The sequence below is a fragment of the Balaenoptera ricei genome, chromosome 11 (assembly GCF_028023285.1).
Source record: "Balaenoptera ricei isolate mBalRic1 chromosome 11, mBalRic1.hap2, whole genome shotgun sequence".
Classification (NCBI taxonomy): Eukaryota; Metazoa; Chordata; class Mammalia; order Artiodactyla; family Balaenopteridae; genus Balaenoptera; species Balaenoptera ricei.
The window spans coordinates 39183942-39202862 of NC_082649.1; the positions used below are offsets into that span (position 1 = coordinate 39183942).

General features: G+C 48.5%; 1 protein-coding gene across 6 annotated transcripts; it reads right to left on the bottom strand.

Moving 5' to 3' along the window:
* Positions 1–2640: 2640 nt before the first annotated feature.
* On the bottom strand, positions 2641–17972 carry ARMC12 (armadillo repeat containing 12). 6 transcript variants are annotated; one of them, XM_059938830.1, is made up of 10 exons: positions 17165–17342; positions 15274–15994; positions 12856–12990; positions 12330–12438; positions 11596–11794; positions 10750–10895; positions 10398–10532; positions 4659–4832; positions 4452–4523; positions 2641–3012 (listed from the first exon to the last, which is right to left on the bottom strand). In XM_059938830.1, the coding sequence occupies exons 4-10, from the start codon at positions 12375–12377 to the stop codon at positions 2683–2685; spliced, it is 1104 nt and encodes a 367-aa protein (XP_059794813.1). In that variant the 5' UTR covers positions 12378–12438; positions 12856–12990; positions 15274–15994; positions 17165–17342; the 3' UTR covers positions 2641–2682. The 6 variants fall into 6 exon arrangements, with proteins under 6 accessions (XP_059794813.1, XP_059794812.1, XP_059794815.1 ...); XM_059938829.1 differs by having other exon boundaries at positions 12856–13091; XM_059938832.1 differs by lacking the exon at positions 17165–17342 and adding an exon at positions 17512–17972 and having other exon boundaries at positions 12856–15994.
* Between the last annotated feature and the right edge of the window lie 949 nt (positions 17973–18921).

Genomic DNA, 18921 nt, shown 5'->3' on the forward strand with positions numbered 1-18921 from the left:
AAAAATTATTTTTAAATCTCCCTCTTCAAATTACTGTGTGGTTTCTCTCTCTTGATTGGACCCAGACTGATACGTTTTGTCAGAATTTGTTACACAGCCACCAATAACCAATATACCCCTCCCCGTCTCATTGTCCACTGCCAGCTCTCCTTTCATTATCATCAGCCAATTGTTATCATGTGCCTATCCAGAGCAGGCTCTTCCTTCAAGGCTTTTATAAGCAGTCAGATAGGACCTACTGCAAAAAGAACAAAGTTTATAAAACCCAAGCTTTAATTTGCTAAATGCCAAATGAGAGGCTCAGATGAGAAGTGCTGCCGGAAGTGCCAAAGCTGGTATAGTTGAAGAAAACTCTAGACCAGAGCAGGGCATGGGGACACAGCCCAGGGGAAAAGAGAAAGAAGGGCCCTGTAGGCAGGGGGAAGTTTGTATCAAAACCTCGGGGGCAAGACCAAACATGGTAGGATTAGGTCAGCCGTGACTTGTTTGCTCTAGTTTGGTTGGAGAAGAGTGTTGAGCTGCTAGGTTAGTGGCCGGCAAGATGAACAGATGGTGAAGGGCCTTAAATGCAAAGTGAATTCATTTGGTGCTATTATGTGAAAAAAGGGCTCCAGTGACCATACCTTCCAGGACAAAATCCTATTTGCTTTTGATGTAGTTACTCTTATACTTGTCAGATCATGTGACCTAGATTTGGGGCTGAGAAAAGTTCACTTTGGCAGTGGGGAAACTATGAAGATTTTTGAGGATGGTGCAATGTGGGGTTCTTTTTTTTAAAAATTTTTTGGCCGTGCCGTGAGGCATGCAGGATCTTAGTTTCCTGACCAGGGATCGAACCCGCGCCCCCTGCAGTGGAAGTGCTGAGTCTTTTTTTTTTTTTAATAAATAAATAAATAAATAAATATTTATTTATTTATTTATTTATTTATTTATTTATGGCTGCGTTGGGTCTTTGCTGCACGCGGGCTTTCTCTAGCTGTGGCGAGCGGGGGCTACTCTTCTTTGCAGTGCACGGGCTTCTCATTGCGGTGGCTTCTCTTGTTGTGGAGCACGGGCTCTAGGCGCGTGGGCCTCAGTAGTTGTGGTACGTGGGCTCAGTAGTTGTGGCTTGTGGGCTCCAGAGTGCAGGCTCAGTAGTTGTGGCACACGGGCTTAGTTGCTCCGTGGCATGTGGGATCTTACCAGACCAGGGCTCGAACCCGTGTCCCCTGCATTGGCAGGCGGATTATTAACCACTGCGCCAACAAGGAAGTCCCAAAGTGCTGAGTCTTAACCGGTGGACGGCCAGGGAAGTCCCAGTATGGGGTTCTAAGATTAGTTTGCAGCGTGTAGGGCTGGAGAGGATGGAGAACAGAAGTAGGAGAATGACTTCCCAAAAGTCCTGACATGGGGGATAGTGTAGCAGCGGGAATTGGAGGACTGGGTGGATGTGGTAGGGAGGAGAAGTTAAGGTGACTCCCCATACCTCGCTGGTGACATGGGAACATGGATAGCTTGTGGAGGGGTGGGGAGGATGATGTTGGCTTTTGACAAATTCCATTGGGGTGACTGCATTGTATCCAAGTAGCAGGAAGGAGTAGCCCCAGTCCTGAGCTCAGGAGAAAGCTGAGAGCTGACGATTCAGATCTAGTAGTGACCGTCCACTCAGAGGTGACAAATCAAACTCTGGGAAATAGTGATAAGGATCCCTTAGTAAGAACTGGCTCTCTGATCAGCACATCCTAACCAACACCCCTCCACCCACCATCCACCCACTCAAGTGATGGGGTCCTGGGTCAGGGATACAGTAGGGACAGATTTCCTCATAGTTCAGTCCTAAACTGGCCCCTAAAATCTGGAAGCACTGAGGTATTTCTCAACTGCCACAGACTCTGGCTTAGAATCTATGGTCCACCCCACAGGGCTTGAGCCAAGGACTATGAAAGTAAAAAGCCCAGTAAAAATTAGGAGGGTCTAATCCTACTTCTGCCCCAGACCAGTCATGTGACCTTGGGCAAGTCACTTTTCCTGCCCCTCCACCCCCAACTGACCTGCCAGGAGCAAGTAGTGTGAAAAAGAAATAAACCTGGTTATCTACTAAGATTTGGAGGTTATTGTTACTGTGGTGTAGCCCAGCCCATCTTGAGTAATCCAGTGCTATATACTGTCTCCTGTTGATTATCTTTGGCCTTAGTCCCCAAACCTGCCTTCTCCCTGAAACCCCCTGAAAGCATTGGCTCCCCATTCAAATTTAAAAGCAGCAAGAGTGGGGGAGGGATAAATTGGATTGGGATTGGGATTGACATATACACACTACTATATATAAAATAGATAATTAAAAGAACCTACTGTATAGCACAGGGAACTCTACTCAGTATTCTGTAATGACCTATATGGAAATAGAATCTAAAAAAGAGTAGGTATATGTATAACTGATTCACTTTGCTGTACAGCAGAAACTAACACAAAATTATAAATCAGCTATGCTCCAATAAAAATTATCACTCAAAAAAATAGATAAATAAAAGCAGCAAGAGAAGGGAGTCTGTCCACTAAACAGGGAATGCATTTGGGGAGACAGGCCCACACTTTGACAGGAAGTTATGCTGGCTGAAATCTACACCCACCCTGGAAGGCCCTGGAGAGACACTGCACTGCCCCTCAAGCTTCTCTCCCATACTCATTTATTGGCTCTCCATAATTTTATTCCGCATTATTAAAGCAGGAGTGACTGGGCGGGCAGGAGGGCCGGACTCCCACATCCTGTGGGCACTGCAGGCTGACTATGACTTTGCAGGCCTGGATCTGAATATCCTCCTCGGGGTGGATGACCAGGGCAAGCAGCCGGTCTGCCAGTCGTGAGTCATCCCCAAAGAGAGCTTCGTGCACAGACTGTTCATTGTAATGCCACTGCACGGCGCGGTAGTGGGGTGAACTCCGGCCCTCACTCAGCCGCTCTGCAAACACCAGTACTTCATGCAGCAGACTCCCGGGCTGTGCGGACTGGAACAGGTTCAGGAAGTTGGAGTGTACCTGTGAGTGGGATGGAGAGAGGGATGAAGTCCAAGGTAAATTCTAAAGTTCCTCCGTCCTCCTATTGCCTCAACTCCCCAATGTACCTAAGTTTCAGATCCAACTGTATAGGAATTTTTTAGTTTTCATTATCATTCTTTAACATAATTTCATTGTGGTCATAAAACATGAGTGATATGATAATATTGATTCAGGGAAATTTGTTGAGACAAACTTTTAGAGCTTAGCATGTGGTTGATTTTTGTAAATATTTTGTGTACTTGAGCGGAATGTGCATTTACTAATTGTAGAGTGTTCTGGATATGTCTAATGGCTCAAGCTTATTTGTGTTATTCGCAGCAAGTATAACCTTACTAGTTTTAGGTATTTATGTATGAATTGCTGAAAGAATAGTTAAAATCTTCCAAATCTTCCACTGTGGTGATAGATATGTCCATTTTTCTTTCCAATTATTCAGCTGTAGGAATGAAATCCTGCCATTTGTGACAATATGGGTGGACCCAGAGGACATTATGCTAAGTGAGATAAGCCAGACAGAGAAATACAAATACTGCATGGTATCACTTAAATGTGGAATTTTTTTAAAGACAAACTCACAGAAACAGTAGAAAAGTGGTTGCCAGGGGTTGGGGTGGGGTGTGGGGGAAATAGGGAGAGGTTGGTAAAAGGGTACATTCTTTCAGCTAAAAGATGAATAAGATCCAAGGGTCTAATGCAAACATGGTGAGTACTGTTGATAACACTATTATATAATTGAAATTTGCTAAGAGAGTAGAATTTAAATGTTCTCACCAAAAACAAACAAAATGTGAGGTGACGGATGTGTTAATTAACTAGATGGTGGGAATCCTTTCACAACGTATACCAAATCACCACAACATACACTTTTTTTTAGTATAATTAAGTTTTATATATATATATATATATATTTAGTTTTTATTGGGGTATAGTTGATTTACTACATATGCTTTAAATACCTTACAAATTTATGTCAATTATACCTCAATAAAACTGAAAAAAGAAAAAATGATTTCCTTATAATTCTATCAAGTTTTGCCATATATATTTTTTGAGATTATGTTACTAAGTTCATGTAAGTTTAGAGTTGCTTTATCCTTCTGAACTATTATTATGTAGTGACCCTGTCTATTCCTAATAATTATTTTTGTTATAAGTAATTTTCCCCTAATGTTAAAATACCTACATTAACTTCTGTCACCTGTGTTCTTGACTCTCAGAGTGCAGAAAGTCCCTCAAAGGAAAATCTGATTGTATTGGGAGGACAGAAGAGGGGGTGCTTTGCAATGTATCTAGTGCAGAGGCAGAAAGAGGAACAAGATGATTCTGTGAGGGCTAAGTCTGTCTGAAGAATCCACGATTCTTCCTTTCACAATATCTGAGTTCACATCCATTAGCCCGTCTTTCAGTTCTTTTCTCACCTGGCAGTTGAGAATGTCATAGAGAAGATCGTTCTTCTGCGCCAGGTTGCTCAGCAATTGCGCGGCTTGCACCTGAATAAAGGAAAGGGTAAAGAATGAGAAGACAGGTGGGCCTGAGCAGGGAAGAGACAAATCTCTGCTCCTCCCTCTAGGTGCTGTGCCAGGGCTGGTCAGGAGGGCAGGGCCTGGGCTCTGGTACTCAGGCACCTGTGCCAGGATGTAGTCTGACTGCAGGATCTCCATCAAGGCAGGCATCACCCGTCGCAGCTGTGGATGTGCAAAGTCAGGCAGTGGGAGGTTGTTGAGGAGTCTGAGGCCTGCAATGTGCAGCTCCGAGTCCCAGATGGTGGAGATCAGTTCCAGCACCTTGATGGAGTGTTCCTAGGGAGGGGGGAGAGGAGAAGGGTTTTCTACTTTTATATGATAATCCTCAACATTAGCCCAGCCTCTGCCTTCACTCTTCACTGCCCCCACCCACAAAAACTGAGCCAACCCCACAGTTCCCCACTTTAACTCTCAACGTTATTTGACCTAGTTGACCCCTCTCACCCCCTTGAAAATCTTTCTTCACTTGGCTTCTCCGTCACATGTTTCTTTCCCAGTTCTTCTGCCCAACCTCTTCCTCTATCTTCATCACTCCCTTAGTGATACAGTGTTAAAGACTCACAGACTCAGTGTTAAAAATTATCCATATGCTGATGACTTTCAAGTTTCTATCTCCAGCCCAGACCTCTCCCTAAACTCCAGACTCATATATGCAAGTGCCAGTTCCACTTCTTTCCCAGAATCTTACTAAACCTCTGAGTCAACACATTCCCACTCCCAAACCTGCTCCTTCCACTACCCTTCCTATCTCAGCTGTTGGTTACACCTGCCTTCCAATTACTCAGACCAAAAATCTATGTTCTTCCTTGACTCCCTTCTTTCTCTCACACCCTTTTCCAATCTTTCAGAAAATCCTGTTGGCTCTACCTTCAAAATCTACCAACAGTCAAGACACTTCTCAGCATCCCCCTCTACCACCCTGTTCCAAGCCACCATCACCTCTCCCCCGGGTTTCTGCGATAGGCTCCTTCTCCCTGCTTCCATCCTTGTCCCCTGCATCTATTCTCAGAACAGCAGGCAGGCTGGACTGCTCAAGAGTTCATTCAGGGTAAGAGCTAACGTCCTTACAGTGGCTTACAAGGTCTGACGTGATCTGTCCCTCTCCCCCCATTATTTCTTTGGCCTCATCTCCTATTCTCTCCTTTGCTCCCATGGTTTCCATCACAATGGCCTTAGCTATTCCCTGAACATGCCAGGTACACACCTATCTTAGGTCTTTGCACATGGTGTTCCCTCTGCTTAGAATGCTCTCCCTCCTCAGCTATTCACAGCTCACTCTTACTTCCTTCAAGACTTTGCTTTAATGTCACCTTCTCAGGGAGGCCTTCCCTAACCACTGGCTCCTTTAAGATGGCAGCACCACTCCCATCCCTGCCTCCCTTATCCCCACCTTTATTTTTCCCCTTAGCACTGTCAATATGCAACACACTTTTTGTTTTTAAACTTTTTATTTTCAAATAATTATAAATTCATGGGAAGTTGCAAAAACAGTACAGAGAGGTCCCATGTGCCCTCCACCCAGTTTCCCTCAATAGCTACATCTTAGATAATTACAGTACAGTATCAAAACCAGGAAAATGGTATTAGCACAATGTGTATGTATAGTTCCATGTCATTTTATCACATACGTAGCTTCATGTAACCACCATTGCAATCAACAGATTATTCCATCAGAATCACCATAGATCTCCCTTGTGGGTCCCTTATTAGTCACACTTAGCCCTGCCCATCAAAACCAGCCCTAACCAGCGGCAACCACTAATCTGTTTTCCATCTCTCTAATTTTGTCATTTTTGAGAATGTTATATAAATGGAATCACATTTTGTAACCTTCTGAAATTGATTTTTTCACTCAGTATAATGCCCTTGAGATCCATCCAAGTGGTCATGTGTATCAATAGTTCATTCCTTTTTATTACTGAGTAATGTTCCATGGTATGGACTACCAGTTTGTTTAATCATTTATCTACTGAGAGACATTTTGGTTGTTTCCAGTTTTTGACCATTACAAATAAAGCTGCTATGAACAACTGTGAACAGGTTTTTTGGCAGATGTAAGTTTTTATTTCTCCAGGATAAATGCCCAAGAGTGCAATTGCTGGTTTGTATGGTAAAAGAGTTTGTTAAAGAAACTGCCAAACTATTTTCCAGAGTGGCTGGTGTATCATTTTACATTCCCATCAGCAACATACGAGAGATCCAGTTTCTCTACATCTTCACCAGCATTTGGTATTGTCACTAATTTGGAGTTTAAATCATCTAATAGGTGTATAGTAATATCTCATTGTGGTACTAATTTGCATTTCCCTAATGGCTAGTTAAATGTTAAACATTTTTTATGTGCTTATTTGCAATTCGTATATCCTCTTCAGTGAAATATCTCCATGTCTTGTGCCCATTTTCTAAATTGATTATTATTGTTTTTGACGTTGAGCTTTGGGAGTTCTTTATATAATCTAGATATGAGTCCTTTGTCAGATATGTGGTTTGCAAATATTTTCTTCCAATCTGCAGTTTGTCTTTTCATCTTCTTAACAGGGTCTTTCACAAAGCAAAAGTTTTTTTAATTTTGATGAAGTCCAATTTATCAATTTTTTCTTTTATAGATTGTGCTTTTGGTGTCATTTCTATGACCTCTTTATCAAGCCCTAGGTCCCAAAGATTTTCTCCTTTGAAATTGCAACAGCACCCCCTTGCAACACCACGCCCATGCCAGCCTTCCTTACCACCCTTCTTGATTTTTCTCCATAGCACTTGCCCCATGAAACACCATATATTTCACTTATTTGTGTATTGCCTGCCTTGCAAACAATATAAGTTCCACTGGGCAGGGATCTTTCCCACTCTGTTCACTGCTGTGTCTCCAGTGCCTAGCATAGTGCTTGGGCACAAAGTACGTGCTCAACATACATTTGTTGAAAGAAAAAAGGAATCTTGGCTTTTGAGCTGCAAGATGCTTGGGCCTTATTACCAAAGGCAGGTACTCTTACAAGCTGTACCTTTGTGAGCCACGTAAGAAGGATGCCAGAAGCCTGGAGTGGGGAGCACAGCATTCCCAATAGTACCCTGCTCCTCCCTGCCCCCACCCCTCAGTAGGGAGTGGCTGCATTCACCCAGAGAGAGGAGAACAGGGGTCAGGTCCTCAGGATACAGACCGTGGGGAAAGAAGGAACAGTGGTGCCCAGGCCATGTGCATCAGAATCTTCTGCGGAGCTTGTGAAAAACACAGCTTCCCTGTTGAACTGGACCCTCTGGATGTAATGCCCTGAAATCTTCATTTTTTAACCAGCTTTCCAGGCAATTCTGATATGCTTGAGAATCACAGCCTTAGGGCAACTGAGAGGGTCGAGGGATAAAGTAGAGGCAGCCGGCAAGTGGAGACCTAGAGACCTTTTTTTCCCCAGAAAAGTGTTTTTTTTGTTTTTGTTGTTAAATTCTTTCTTTCTTTCTTTCTTTTTGGCTGCGTTGGGTCTTCGTTGCTGCGCGTGAGTTTTCTCTAGTTGCGGCGAGCGGAGGCTACTCTTCGTTGCGGTGCGCAGGCTTCTCATCGTGGTGGCTTCTCTTGTTGCAGGGCATGGGCTCCAGGCGTGCGGCCTCAGCATTTGTGGCATGTGGGCTCAGTAGTTGTGGCTCATGGGCTCTAGAGCGCAGGCTCAGTAGTTGTGGCGCACGGGCTTAGTTGCTCCGTGGCATGTGGGATCTTCCTGGACCAGGGCTCGAACCCGTGTCCCCTGCATTGGCAGGCAGATTCTTAACCACTGCGCCACCAGGGAAGCCCTCCCCAAAAAAGTTTGATGCAAAAAATTTAAAGTGCCAAAATACCAAGTGTCGGGGAAGAAATGATGCACCAGAAACACTCATGCGGGGCTGGTGGAGGGTATAAACTGATACAGCCCTTCTTGAAAAGCTGGGCCTACCTTTCACCCGACCATCCCACTCCTGCATACATGTCCTAGAGAAAGTCTCCCATGTCCACGAGGGAGATGTGTACAAGAAGGCTCATGGCACAATGTGCAAACAACTCAAATGCCTACTCATGGGCAGCTGGATGAATAAGATGGCAGGGTATTCATGAACTAGAACACTATAGAGCAGTGCAAAAGAAGGAAACAGACCAGTCCACATCAATAAGGACGAATCTTTCCATGTTGGAGGCAAAAGGCAAACCGCAAAATACAAACTGCATACTTCCAGATCCATGAAGCTTAAAAACATTCCAACTATATTTTACCTATTTTTGTCTGCTGTGCCCTGCTAGAAAATAATGACACATGTGTATATGGTAAAACTACAAAGAAAATCAAGAAATTGATGAACAAAATGCACAGGAATGATTGCCTCTGGTGGGGGAGGAGGCGGGGATTAAGGAGGGGCATCTGGGGCATCTAACCAATTGGTCATGTTCTATTTCTTAGCCTGGGTTCTGATTACGTGTGTTTTGTTTTATTGTTATTCTTTCTACCATACACGCATAACATGTTTGCAAGTTTTGAATATTTTACTTATTTTTAAGTAAAATATTTTGGGAGAGAGATCATTTGCTAGAGAGAGACTTGGAGGTCAAGGAAGATGTTTTTTTGGTTTTGCCTTTTAAGATGGGAAGGAATAGAGCTTGCTGAACACTAATGGGAAGGAGCCGGGGGAGGCCATATCAGACAGAGTTTAATCAAGGAGAGAGGCCCTCAGGGAAGCGGACGGGATCCAGGACTGAGACTAACATTGAACACAGACAGGAAGAAAGCCATTTTTTCATGGCACCAACAGGAAAGCAGGAAAGGATGGGTAACAGGTAAGCCTGGAGGCCTAGTAGCAGGAAGTTGGGGGAACTGACATTTGGTGGCTTATATTTTCTCTGCGTGATGGTAGTGAAGACATCAGTGGCCCAGCCACCAGCCTCAGACCAACACAGCGTGGTGGTGTGGTATGATAATATATCTGGTCTTTGTCCCTGATTCCAGGCACAGGGTTCCTTGTAATTTCCTGATAGGAGTGGTTTTTGTTACTCATAATGAGTCCCTTTCCATGATCCCTGAGTTTATGTAAATGAGGCAACTCAAGGCAACTTTCAGCCCCATACCTGACCTCTGCGGAGAAGCGTGGAACCAGAGATTGAGTTCAATCACCAATGGCCAATGATTAATCAATTATGCTTACATAATGAAACCTCCATAAATACCCCTACATGACAGGGTTTGGAGAACTTCCGGGTCGGTGAACACATCGAGGTGCTAGGAGGGTGACACACCTGGAGAAGGCATGGAAGCCCTTCCCCCATACTCTGCCCTATGCACCTCTTCCATTTGGCTGCTCCGCAGTTATATCTTTTATAATAAACCGGTAAGAGTAAGTAAAGCATTTTCCTGAGTTCTGTGGCTCGTTCTAGTGAATTATCAAGCCTGAGGAGAGAGGGCATGGGAACCTCCAAATCTACAGCTGGTCAATCAGAAGTGGGGGGGGGGGCAGTCTTACAGGACTCAGCCCTAAGCTGTGGGGTCTGTACTAACTCCAGGTAGATAGTGTCAGAATTGAATTGTACGACACCCAGTTGCCGTCAAGAGAGTTGGCTGTTGTCAGAAAGAACTTCGGGAATTTCTGCTGTTTGGGGTTCAGAGATACTCCTAGGGACCTAGCACAGTTTTATCCCGAGATTCAGACTTTTATGACCCTACTGGGAATCTGATCACCATTTCCCCACCTACTTCCAAGGAAAAACACATTTCTGGGTTACAAACTCAGACCCAAACAAACTTCTGGAACATGACCATTCATCCTATGCCCACTAAATGGCCCATGGCTTATGGACATCTATGTGCTCTGCCCCATACTTGTCGCTGGGCCCACCTGGATTTTCAGCCTGAATTTTCTGATGCCAGAGAAAGCTTTAAGTGTGTTCAGAGCTTGGATTTTGACACTGTTGTCCTTGTCATCCAGCATGGAGCCCACCAACGTGATGTCATCATTAGTACACGTAGAGGCCTAGAGTGTGCCAGGAGAGACAGAAGAGGCGGGAGAAGTGGGTGTCCTGGTCCCCCCACCCCCCCCATGTCACCAAAACCCCTCAACACAACCCCTCCCGCCATCAGCCAGAGAGAGGTCCCAGGACACAGTCTGGCTACTCAAGGGGGAAGGGGGACAGATGTAGCCCCCAGGGGCCAGGCTGGCTGGGAAGGACCTCCTGCTTCCCTTCCCTCACCTCGGACTCCAGCAAGTACACGCAGCGCGTGATACTGTGCAGGATCATGCTCTTGGCGTACTCATCCTGTTTGCACTCCAAGGAGTTGAGGAGCCTCCGGAGCTCACCTGAGTCCCGCCCGCGCTGCTCTCGCTCGATTGCCAGGCCTAGACAGCCACCCCAGCCCAGTTCAGGCTGTGGACTCAGAAGTGATGAAAGACGGGGTTTGGGAAGCGGTGGGAGAGGGACCTGGGGACAAGGCTGCCTTGCCTTTTCTGAAGAAAAGACTTCTTGCTATATGTAGGACCACCATGTACAGTTGAACAGGGTGTGTACTGCACAAGGGCACCACATCTAATGCTGTATTGTTCATATCGTAAGCAAAAAACTTTTGTATGTTTACTATAACAACTTTCTGGCATATGGCAGTAATATGTAGTATTTCATCATAATTGGTATATGGCAATGATATTCCAGCAGATGGCAATACAAAGTCTTGCAGAAGGGGTTCCTTTCTCTACTTTGCACAAAGTTGTCATAGGGACTAGTGGAGGCTCTGAGAATGTAGGTCCCCCAATTTTCCCTTGGGGAGAACTGCTGATGCCAAGTTTCCAAGCAGTGGCTCCTGGATGCCAGAGTGAATGTAGAATTTAGAAACCTGCCAGATGACTCCTGAGGAGGCACTTGGTGCCACCCACTACCTGGGGAGCCTGCGCTAGCATCTCTAGGGTGGCTCTGAGGGAGATGGAGGTGAGAAAGGGGAAGGAGAGAGGAACGTGGAGTCCCCTTGGGGCCCTCCCACACAGGAGACCTGGGGAGTAGGTACCTCCTGGGGCCGAGCCCTCTCCCCAGGGCGGGGACACTCACGGGCGACGCAGATGGGTGAGGCAGAGCAGAGGGGTGGTTGACATTTTATGCCGGCCCTGATGGCCTTGTAGAGCAGGTAGATGGCCCCAGCGGCTGTGGCCAGGCTCACTACACCTTTGCAGATGTCCATTTGCCCCAGGCGCTGGGGGATGCAGTACATGCCCGAGGCACCTAGCAAAGGCCTTCCGGAACCAGAACTCTAGCAGGGCCAGGAACCAGGGCACCAGAATCAGAACCTGGGCAACAAAGGAAACTGGGGAAACAGTGGGATGGAGGGTGGTGGTCGGGAAACGGGGCAGCCAGGGAGCTTCAGAGGCTGCAGGAAACAAAGCTTAAGACTCCAGGGGAATAAAAGGTCTGTGGGCAGGAAGGTCCTTCACATCCCTCTTTTTTAGGGGAGCCAGGTTGGTGGGGCCCCAGCAGGCGGCTCCAGAGGCTACCTTTCCTCCATTAGATGGCAGCAGAGGCCCAATTTATGGACGGGGGCCTTTGGAAGTTTTGGGGGGGTTGGGGTATGCCCACTGGCAGCCCTGTTCCCTCACTTCCCTTGTCCCCCCCTCTTTGATCTCTTCACCATAGATCCACTTCTGAGCCTTGGGGCATTTCTGCAGGCAGGGCCTCCCCGCTTCCATCACAGGATGAAGAGGAGGCAAGTACCTTACAAAGTTTTGCAGAGTCTCAAGGCAAATTCATCATTTTCCAGCATCTGCATGTTCCTCTCTGTGTATATTTACCTGTTGACCAAAAGCTCCCGAGGGCAGTTGTCTCTGGGTCTCCAACATCCAGCACAGAGTCCTGCACTTAGTAGATGCTCAAGTTATGACTTCTGTCATTCTTTGAGGACTTGAAGAGAGAACAATGTCAGAGAATCTGGATACGGGGGCTCCAGGCCCATTTAACCAGTGTGACTCTGGAGGAGAAGGGGACTGCCCTTGCCTCGACCTCAGTTTCTGTATTTGTAACCTGAGGGGATCCAGGTTTAGCATTCTAAATCTCCAGGGTTAAACCTGGCGTAGGTCTGTGCCATTAAACCATGGCGGCCTAAATCTGGGTGTATCATACCCCATACCCCACAACATACACACAGGGTGGGATGGGCTTTGAGGCCTCCTCTGGAGTCAGAAAATGCCACCACCCTGGAGTATGAGAACCCAACTTTGGAGGCCTCAGTCTCCACCACTAGGATGGGGCAGGTGAGACCAGACCCTTCCCTTCTTCTCCTCCCCCCACCCCCAGTGTCCCCACACCCTCTGGCCTCACCTTCCGGTACAGAGCAGGGAGGAGCCCAAGCCAGGCTCAGACCCAGAGCCAGCACTGAGCGTAGATGCACCAGAACAGGGCTTCAGCTGCCTGGTCTTGAGCTCCTATTGGAAGGCTCTGGGCCGTGGGCTGCACCTGGGTTTGCAGGAGGTGGGGAAATAGGGAGACGGCATCCCCAAGGATGCTGCGGCCAGCCAGGTCTGTCCACTCAGAGCCTTCGTCCATGTCACCCTAGGCTGCAGGCAACATTCCCAGGGGCCATTCTCTTCCTTTCTTCCCTCCCATCCCCAGCCCTCCTCAAGGGTCATTCCTGGCACTCTACACAGCCCCAAGGTGGATGTATGGTCAGGCCATTCAAGATGGCTGTTCTCTTGCTCTTTGTACATCCTCTGCTCGACCAGTCCGTTCCACCTGCACCCTACTCATGTGAACATGTTTGCCCCCTGCCCCAGCTAGCGACTGATTTAATCCCTGCTCTACCTGCTAATTTATTAAAGGGAAACATCTGCCCTCGTGATGGTCGTTAATCTGAGGGGCTGTGACGGATGTGCCCCAGCTGGTTTCCCTGGTAACTGATAAGCCAACCTGACGTCAATTCTCCCTATAAATAGTAGCCTCCTTCTCCCCCCGAGTAGCGAAGATTTCTGCCATGGCCTGCCTGCCTGCCAGCCATAATCGGTGGGGTGTTGCCATAATCGGTGGGTCTTAACCTTTTGCTTAAGACACCCCTGTCCAATAAACCACTGATGTCTTTGTCGCTGTCTCCAGACTCTTTCTTCAATCTTGAGGCTGGGCAACTACAAGGCTTTCAGGACTGCACGGTGCAGCCCAACGACTGGGGAGCCGGCCAGGAGGCTGAAGAAGCTACCGAGATGTCGTGAAGTAAGGACAGGGAATGGAAGGTTGCAGGGGTGATCCTGAGGTGGCCGTCCACTAGCCTATGGGGCCCTGTGGCAGCTGACTACCATGAGAGGTGTCTTTCTCTTCCATTATATTGATTCTCTTCCACTCTGTTAACTTCAGAGTCTCTTTCCAGTTTAAAAGTAGCAGCCCTATGCTGGTGGCTCATCTGACTGCACGGGGATGGCTGGTGAATACAGACCAAACGCAAGGACCTGGATTATCTACAAAAGACAAGCGTACCCCCAGCCTCTCACCCCTAAACAATTAGACACAGGCTTTAGGGGATATTAATTCAGGGACAGTCTTGTGAATTGGACATGGCCAGTAACCTGGAAAAGTTTGGTTGGGGTCTGTGCTACAGCAAAATAAGAGTACCCTTGGGCTTCTGACCCCTGCTATGGAAGCAGGCAGAGCAATGATATACAGTATGATGGAACAACAGCTATATGCAGCTTACAACAGGTGGAAGACATTACAAAAGGCCTACCCGAGTCATCTAGCGATGCAAAAAACCACTATTTGGGGTCTAGGACAGCTGTGTGTATACAGGACCCCACGGACATCAATAGTGACAAAGGAATCCACTTTACCAGTCATGAAGTTCAGGAATGGGCTGATAAAAATGACACACACTGGCATTTCCACCTGCTTTACGACCCCACTGCTGCCAGGCTAATGGAAAGGATGAAAGGATTACTTAACAATTGAGATGAAAACCCGCTCTCTCAACAGGTGGACCAGAGGTTCACTCAAGCTCTATGAACTGTAGCTGAACATCCCAGGAGCAATCATCCCAGGGCCATGTTAACCCAGAGGCAACTAGTCAATACAATCCAAGTTCAACTGTTGACCACCGAAAGACCGCTGCCAACTATCTCTCAGGACAGTAACTCACTTTTGCCTTCGCTACCTTCGCTACAGGATCTACCCCCAGAGGAACACACTATCAAATGGTCCTGGGACTGGCAGGTAAATCTCTGGTGGTTTGCGTTTGCTGTCCCATGGGGAATAGGATTGGAAAGGGATTTACAGATTTCACCTGGTTTATACCTGGCCCCACCTAAGACTACTAAGGTAGTTAATCCAGGCTCCCACTGGAGAAAGGCACCATTATATTAACCCTGTGGGCTGTTCTTATACTGCCTCGCCGGCATGAATTCGGCACCATGAATGTCTCTGTTGCTGTCCCGGGCTCTTTCTTCAGTCTAAGGCTGGGCAACTATAAGGCTTACAGGCCTGCAGGGTGCAGCCCAACAGTGGGTGACTACACGGACTCCCTGTAGTGAAGGGTGACAGAGGCCCCTGGAGGCCCCCCCACTACCATGGGACCACCTATCAAGCTCCATGAACTCCGGGCAGAAAATGGCTGCCTGAAGGGACTGTTTTCGGTTCCAAGGCTCCCCTGGTGGATCTGAGGATTGGTCCTTCTCTGAGGCGGAACCCAGAGCTACTGGCCTCCCCAGTCCATGGAGCTGATCCTGCAACCCTCACGTTCTAAGCAAATGCAGTACTCACCTGCTCTTTAAAGATCTCCAAAGAAGGAGAGTTCTTTCTTGGCTCTGACTTAACTCCCTCTTGCTATATATACCTAAGTCCATTCCTTTGGGTTCTGCCCTCAAATGTTTTGGATGCATTAGAAGCAGAGGCATCCCCAGTGTGACATTTTTGCTAGTCCACAGCACGATTTAAAAAAAAAAAAGGAATGTGTATTCATTGGTGGAAAGTCAAGGACTGTCCTTTCTTTGGAGTAACTGCTTTTGTTTTTTGTTTTAAATTTATTTATTTATTTTTGGCTGTGCGGGGTCTCGGGCTTCTCTAGTTGCGGTGAGTGGGGTCTACTCTTCATTGCGGCACGCAGGCTTCTCATTGCGGCGGCTTCTTATTGCGGAGCACGGGCTCTAGGCACGTGGGCTTCAGTAGTTGTGGCTCGTGGGCTCTAGAGCGCAGGCTCAGTAGTCGTGGCCCACGGGCTTAGTTGCTCGCGGCATATGGGATCTTCCCGGTCCAGGGCTCGAACCCCTGTCCCCTGCATTGGCAGGCGGATTCTTAACTGCTGCAGCACCAGGGAAGCTCCCAGGAGTATCTGCTTTTGATTCAGATGATGTCTGTTTTCTTTTGAGGAGAATTAAAATGTACTTGCTTTTGTGAAATGATGGTGACAACAGATGATAGTGAATGTTCTTAGGGAGCATAAATGAAGGCTGCAGCTCTTTGTGAGAACTTGGATTTTGCTTTTCTGTCAAATTCAAAAATTTGGAATATTGGCTAGAGAGAAGTCTGAGATTCCATATACACACAGCCAACCCCAAGTTTCTTACCTGCCCTCACCAAGGCAAAAGGACACGGGCTGCCCTAGTACACACCTCTCTGCCATCTGCACCAGCTTTTCTACCTTTAAGGCTGATGTTCCCATCATGTTAGGTGCAGTTTATTTAGTGAGTGAGAGCGTGGGCTCAACCCAGACTGCCGGGGTTCAAAACCAGCTCAGCTACTGACCTAGCTTTGTCATCTTTTTGTGCCTCATTTTCCCCACCTGTAAAATGGGAATAATAATACCTACCTCTTGGGTTTGAGAGGATTAAATACTTGGAACAGTGCCCAGCACACAGAGCTCACCAAACGTGACAATAATAATTACTATTATAAGCAGGTTTCACCTGGACAAAAATGTTGGGCGTGGCAAGGCAGTGAGCACACAGACGGTGAGGCCTGAAAGGCACATTATTCAGCCCCTTCCATTCACCCTCTACCCTTCCCACTCTGGTCGTCTTCAAGCTAATCAATCTCAACTCCTGTAACCCATTTACTTGCCTTGAACAACTTTGGAGCCCTCTTTGAACCCCCCTCCCCCATCAAATTCCTAAACCAGGAGCGCTACGGGGATCCAGCCCGTTCCCCCGAGCTACTTTGTTCCTGAAAACCATCCTCCCACCTGTAAAACCCTCAGACTACCTGCTTCTTCTATCAGGACTCTGGTAATGGGTGTTTCAGCCTAGTTAATTAGAGGAGCCTAACACGCTATTGGGGACCTACTGTGCAAGTAGGCCGTTAAGGAGGGGGACCCCGGAGGGGCCCGGCGCTTGCATGCACAGGAGAAGCTAAGGGGAAATTAGCCTACTCTCTAATGAAAAGCCCGTTGGAGTTCGACGAGCTTGGTTTAGGCAAGTTCCATGATCTGAGTCTCAGTTTCCTCCTCCGGAAAACCTGCCTACTACACGGAAGTGCGCTGTCAGAACTGAATGAGAGAATGTACGTTGTGACTCTCGGTGAACAGCGGAAGCTCAGCACGTGCGAGCTGCCCCCGCAGAAAGCCAGAAAGCCGAGAGATGAAAGTCTGGGGGACAGCCCGTGCCCTGACAGGGATCCCACGCTCTCCAGGACCGTGCCCTCCCCAGCTCGTGCTTACCCCGGCCCAGGACCAGACTGGGGGGCCTCTCGGTAGCTCGTGACTCCGGCGAAGGAGTGGGGACTGGAAGAAACGCGGCAAACCCGGGGAGCGGAGGGGGCGGCGCCCTCACAGAAGGATTTCCGACTGTGGGGCGGAGGCCGCGCCTTTCCCCGCCCCGAGCCTCCCCCCATCTTGCCCTCCCTCCCCGGACTACTCCCCGCCCACCACCCCCCGCACCTCTCCCCCCGGCGCATCCGGCGGCGGGCACAGGATGTTCTTTCGCTCCGGTCCCCCCCCACCCCCGCCCCCGCCCTCACTTTCCCTTCGCTCCCATCCCCCACTCCCGCCGCGCCCGGCGCCGGCACCTTGTTTAACTCCTTCTCTCCCGCGCTCCGCGGGGCTCGGCGCGCCCTGGGGTCCTACCCTTCCCGCCCACCCCCAGGACACGGAGCACGCCCGGGGGCTGCCCGGGAAGAAGCGGGCCTAGGCTGAGCGCTGGGCCTCGGTTCTCCGGATCCACTGGCCTGTCGGGAGTGAAGGGGTGAAGAGTGATCCCAGGAACTGAAGCCGGCGTTCTCCGGACCCCGCCAGCTCACCGGTGCCGGGTGGGCTGGGGATGGGGTGCCCGCAATCCGGCGAGTCCCGCGCCCGAGGGGGGGACCAGGTGGGCAGGGTTAGCTCCAGGCCCGGCGTGGATCAGCAGGGTCGAGGACCCCAACCTCATACTCTCCCCGGGTTGGGATAAGAAGGGGCCCGGGTCTCCGGGAGAGGATGGAGAGAGGTCACGCCCCTCGCGTACACGTCACTGTTTCCAAGGCAACCAGGGGCGGGGACGCGGGCTGGAGAAGATGAGACCTTAGCGAAAGGAGACTGCTAGAGACTTTGTGTCACGGGTGCGGGTGGGGAGGCGGCGTGGGCGGCCTTGTCAATCTTTGCTTCTTCACTCGCTGATGCTCCAAGAAGCGAAGGGCAGGACAGGTTCCGTTCACTCGTTCATTCGACAGACGTTCATTGAGCTTGAACTATGCTTGGCGCCATGCTTAGGCACGGGGTTCTGGCGGCGCTGGATCCGAACCCTGCACTCACCGGTTATTGTGAGTTAGTGTAGGGTGGCCATGCATTCCGGGTTACGTCCGTGGAACTGGTGTAAGTGTTAATAGTGTCCTTTTACTCGCTTAGAAATGTCTTAGTGGTGGGGGGCGGTAGTTAAGGAATCCTGTCCCCCAATTCAAGGAAAGCTCCCACGGCGCAGGGAAGGAAGACAAGCTATTGTCTGCTCACTTTGCAACGGGCACTTTGTAGTCTCTGTAATCTTTGCCTCTCATTCCGCAAGGTAAGTATCTCTAGCACCTTTTACAGATGGAGATACTGGCTCAGAAAAGTTGAGACTTGCCCAAGGCCAAACAGCTAAGTGCTGGAACCAGGATCCAGACCCGACTCTATGTGGCTTCCAAAATCCAAGTGCCCTATCTTATTCTTCCTTCTCAAAACAGATGATATTAAGTAAGTAAATAAATAACACTGTCCCTGCCATGAAGGAGCTTATAATCTTTGGGGTTGAAAATACTACAGGACATAATGAAGCAATAAAATATAGGAAAGAATGAAGGCAGCTCATGAGGCTCAGAGGGAAGTTGATGACAACACGATCCAAGTGGGGTGGAGACTATCAGAGACTTTGAGCTGGGTTATGAGGTGTGATGGGGCCAGGATCACTGGGCGTGCGTGTGTGTGTGTGTGTGTGTGTGTGTGAGATGTGGTGCCAAAAAAGAACA

Excerpts from the sequence above, each read along its gene's own strand:
- ARMC12 (XM_059938832.1), bottom strand. The coding sequence starts at position 12,377 with ATGTTGGAGACCCAGAGACAACTGCCCTCGGGAGCTTTTGGTCAACAG. Across the intron at positions 4,833-10,397 it reads AATTCAGGCTGAAAATCCAG|GAACACTCCATCAAGGTGCT; the intron begins GTGGGCCCAGCG and ends CCCCCTCCCTAG. Across the intron at positions 4,524-4,658 it reads CAGACTACATCCTGGCACAG|GTGCAAGCCGCGCAATTGCT; the intron begins GTGCCTGAGTAC and ends TCCTTTATTCAG.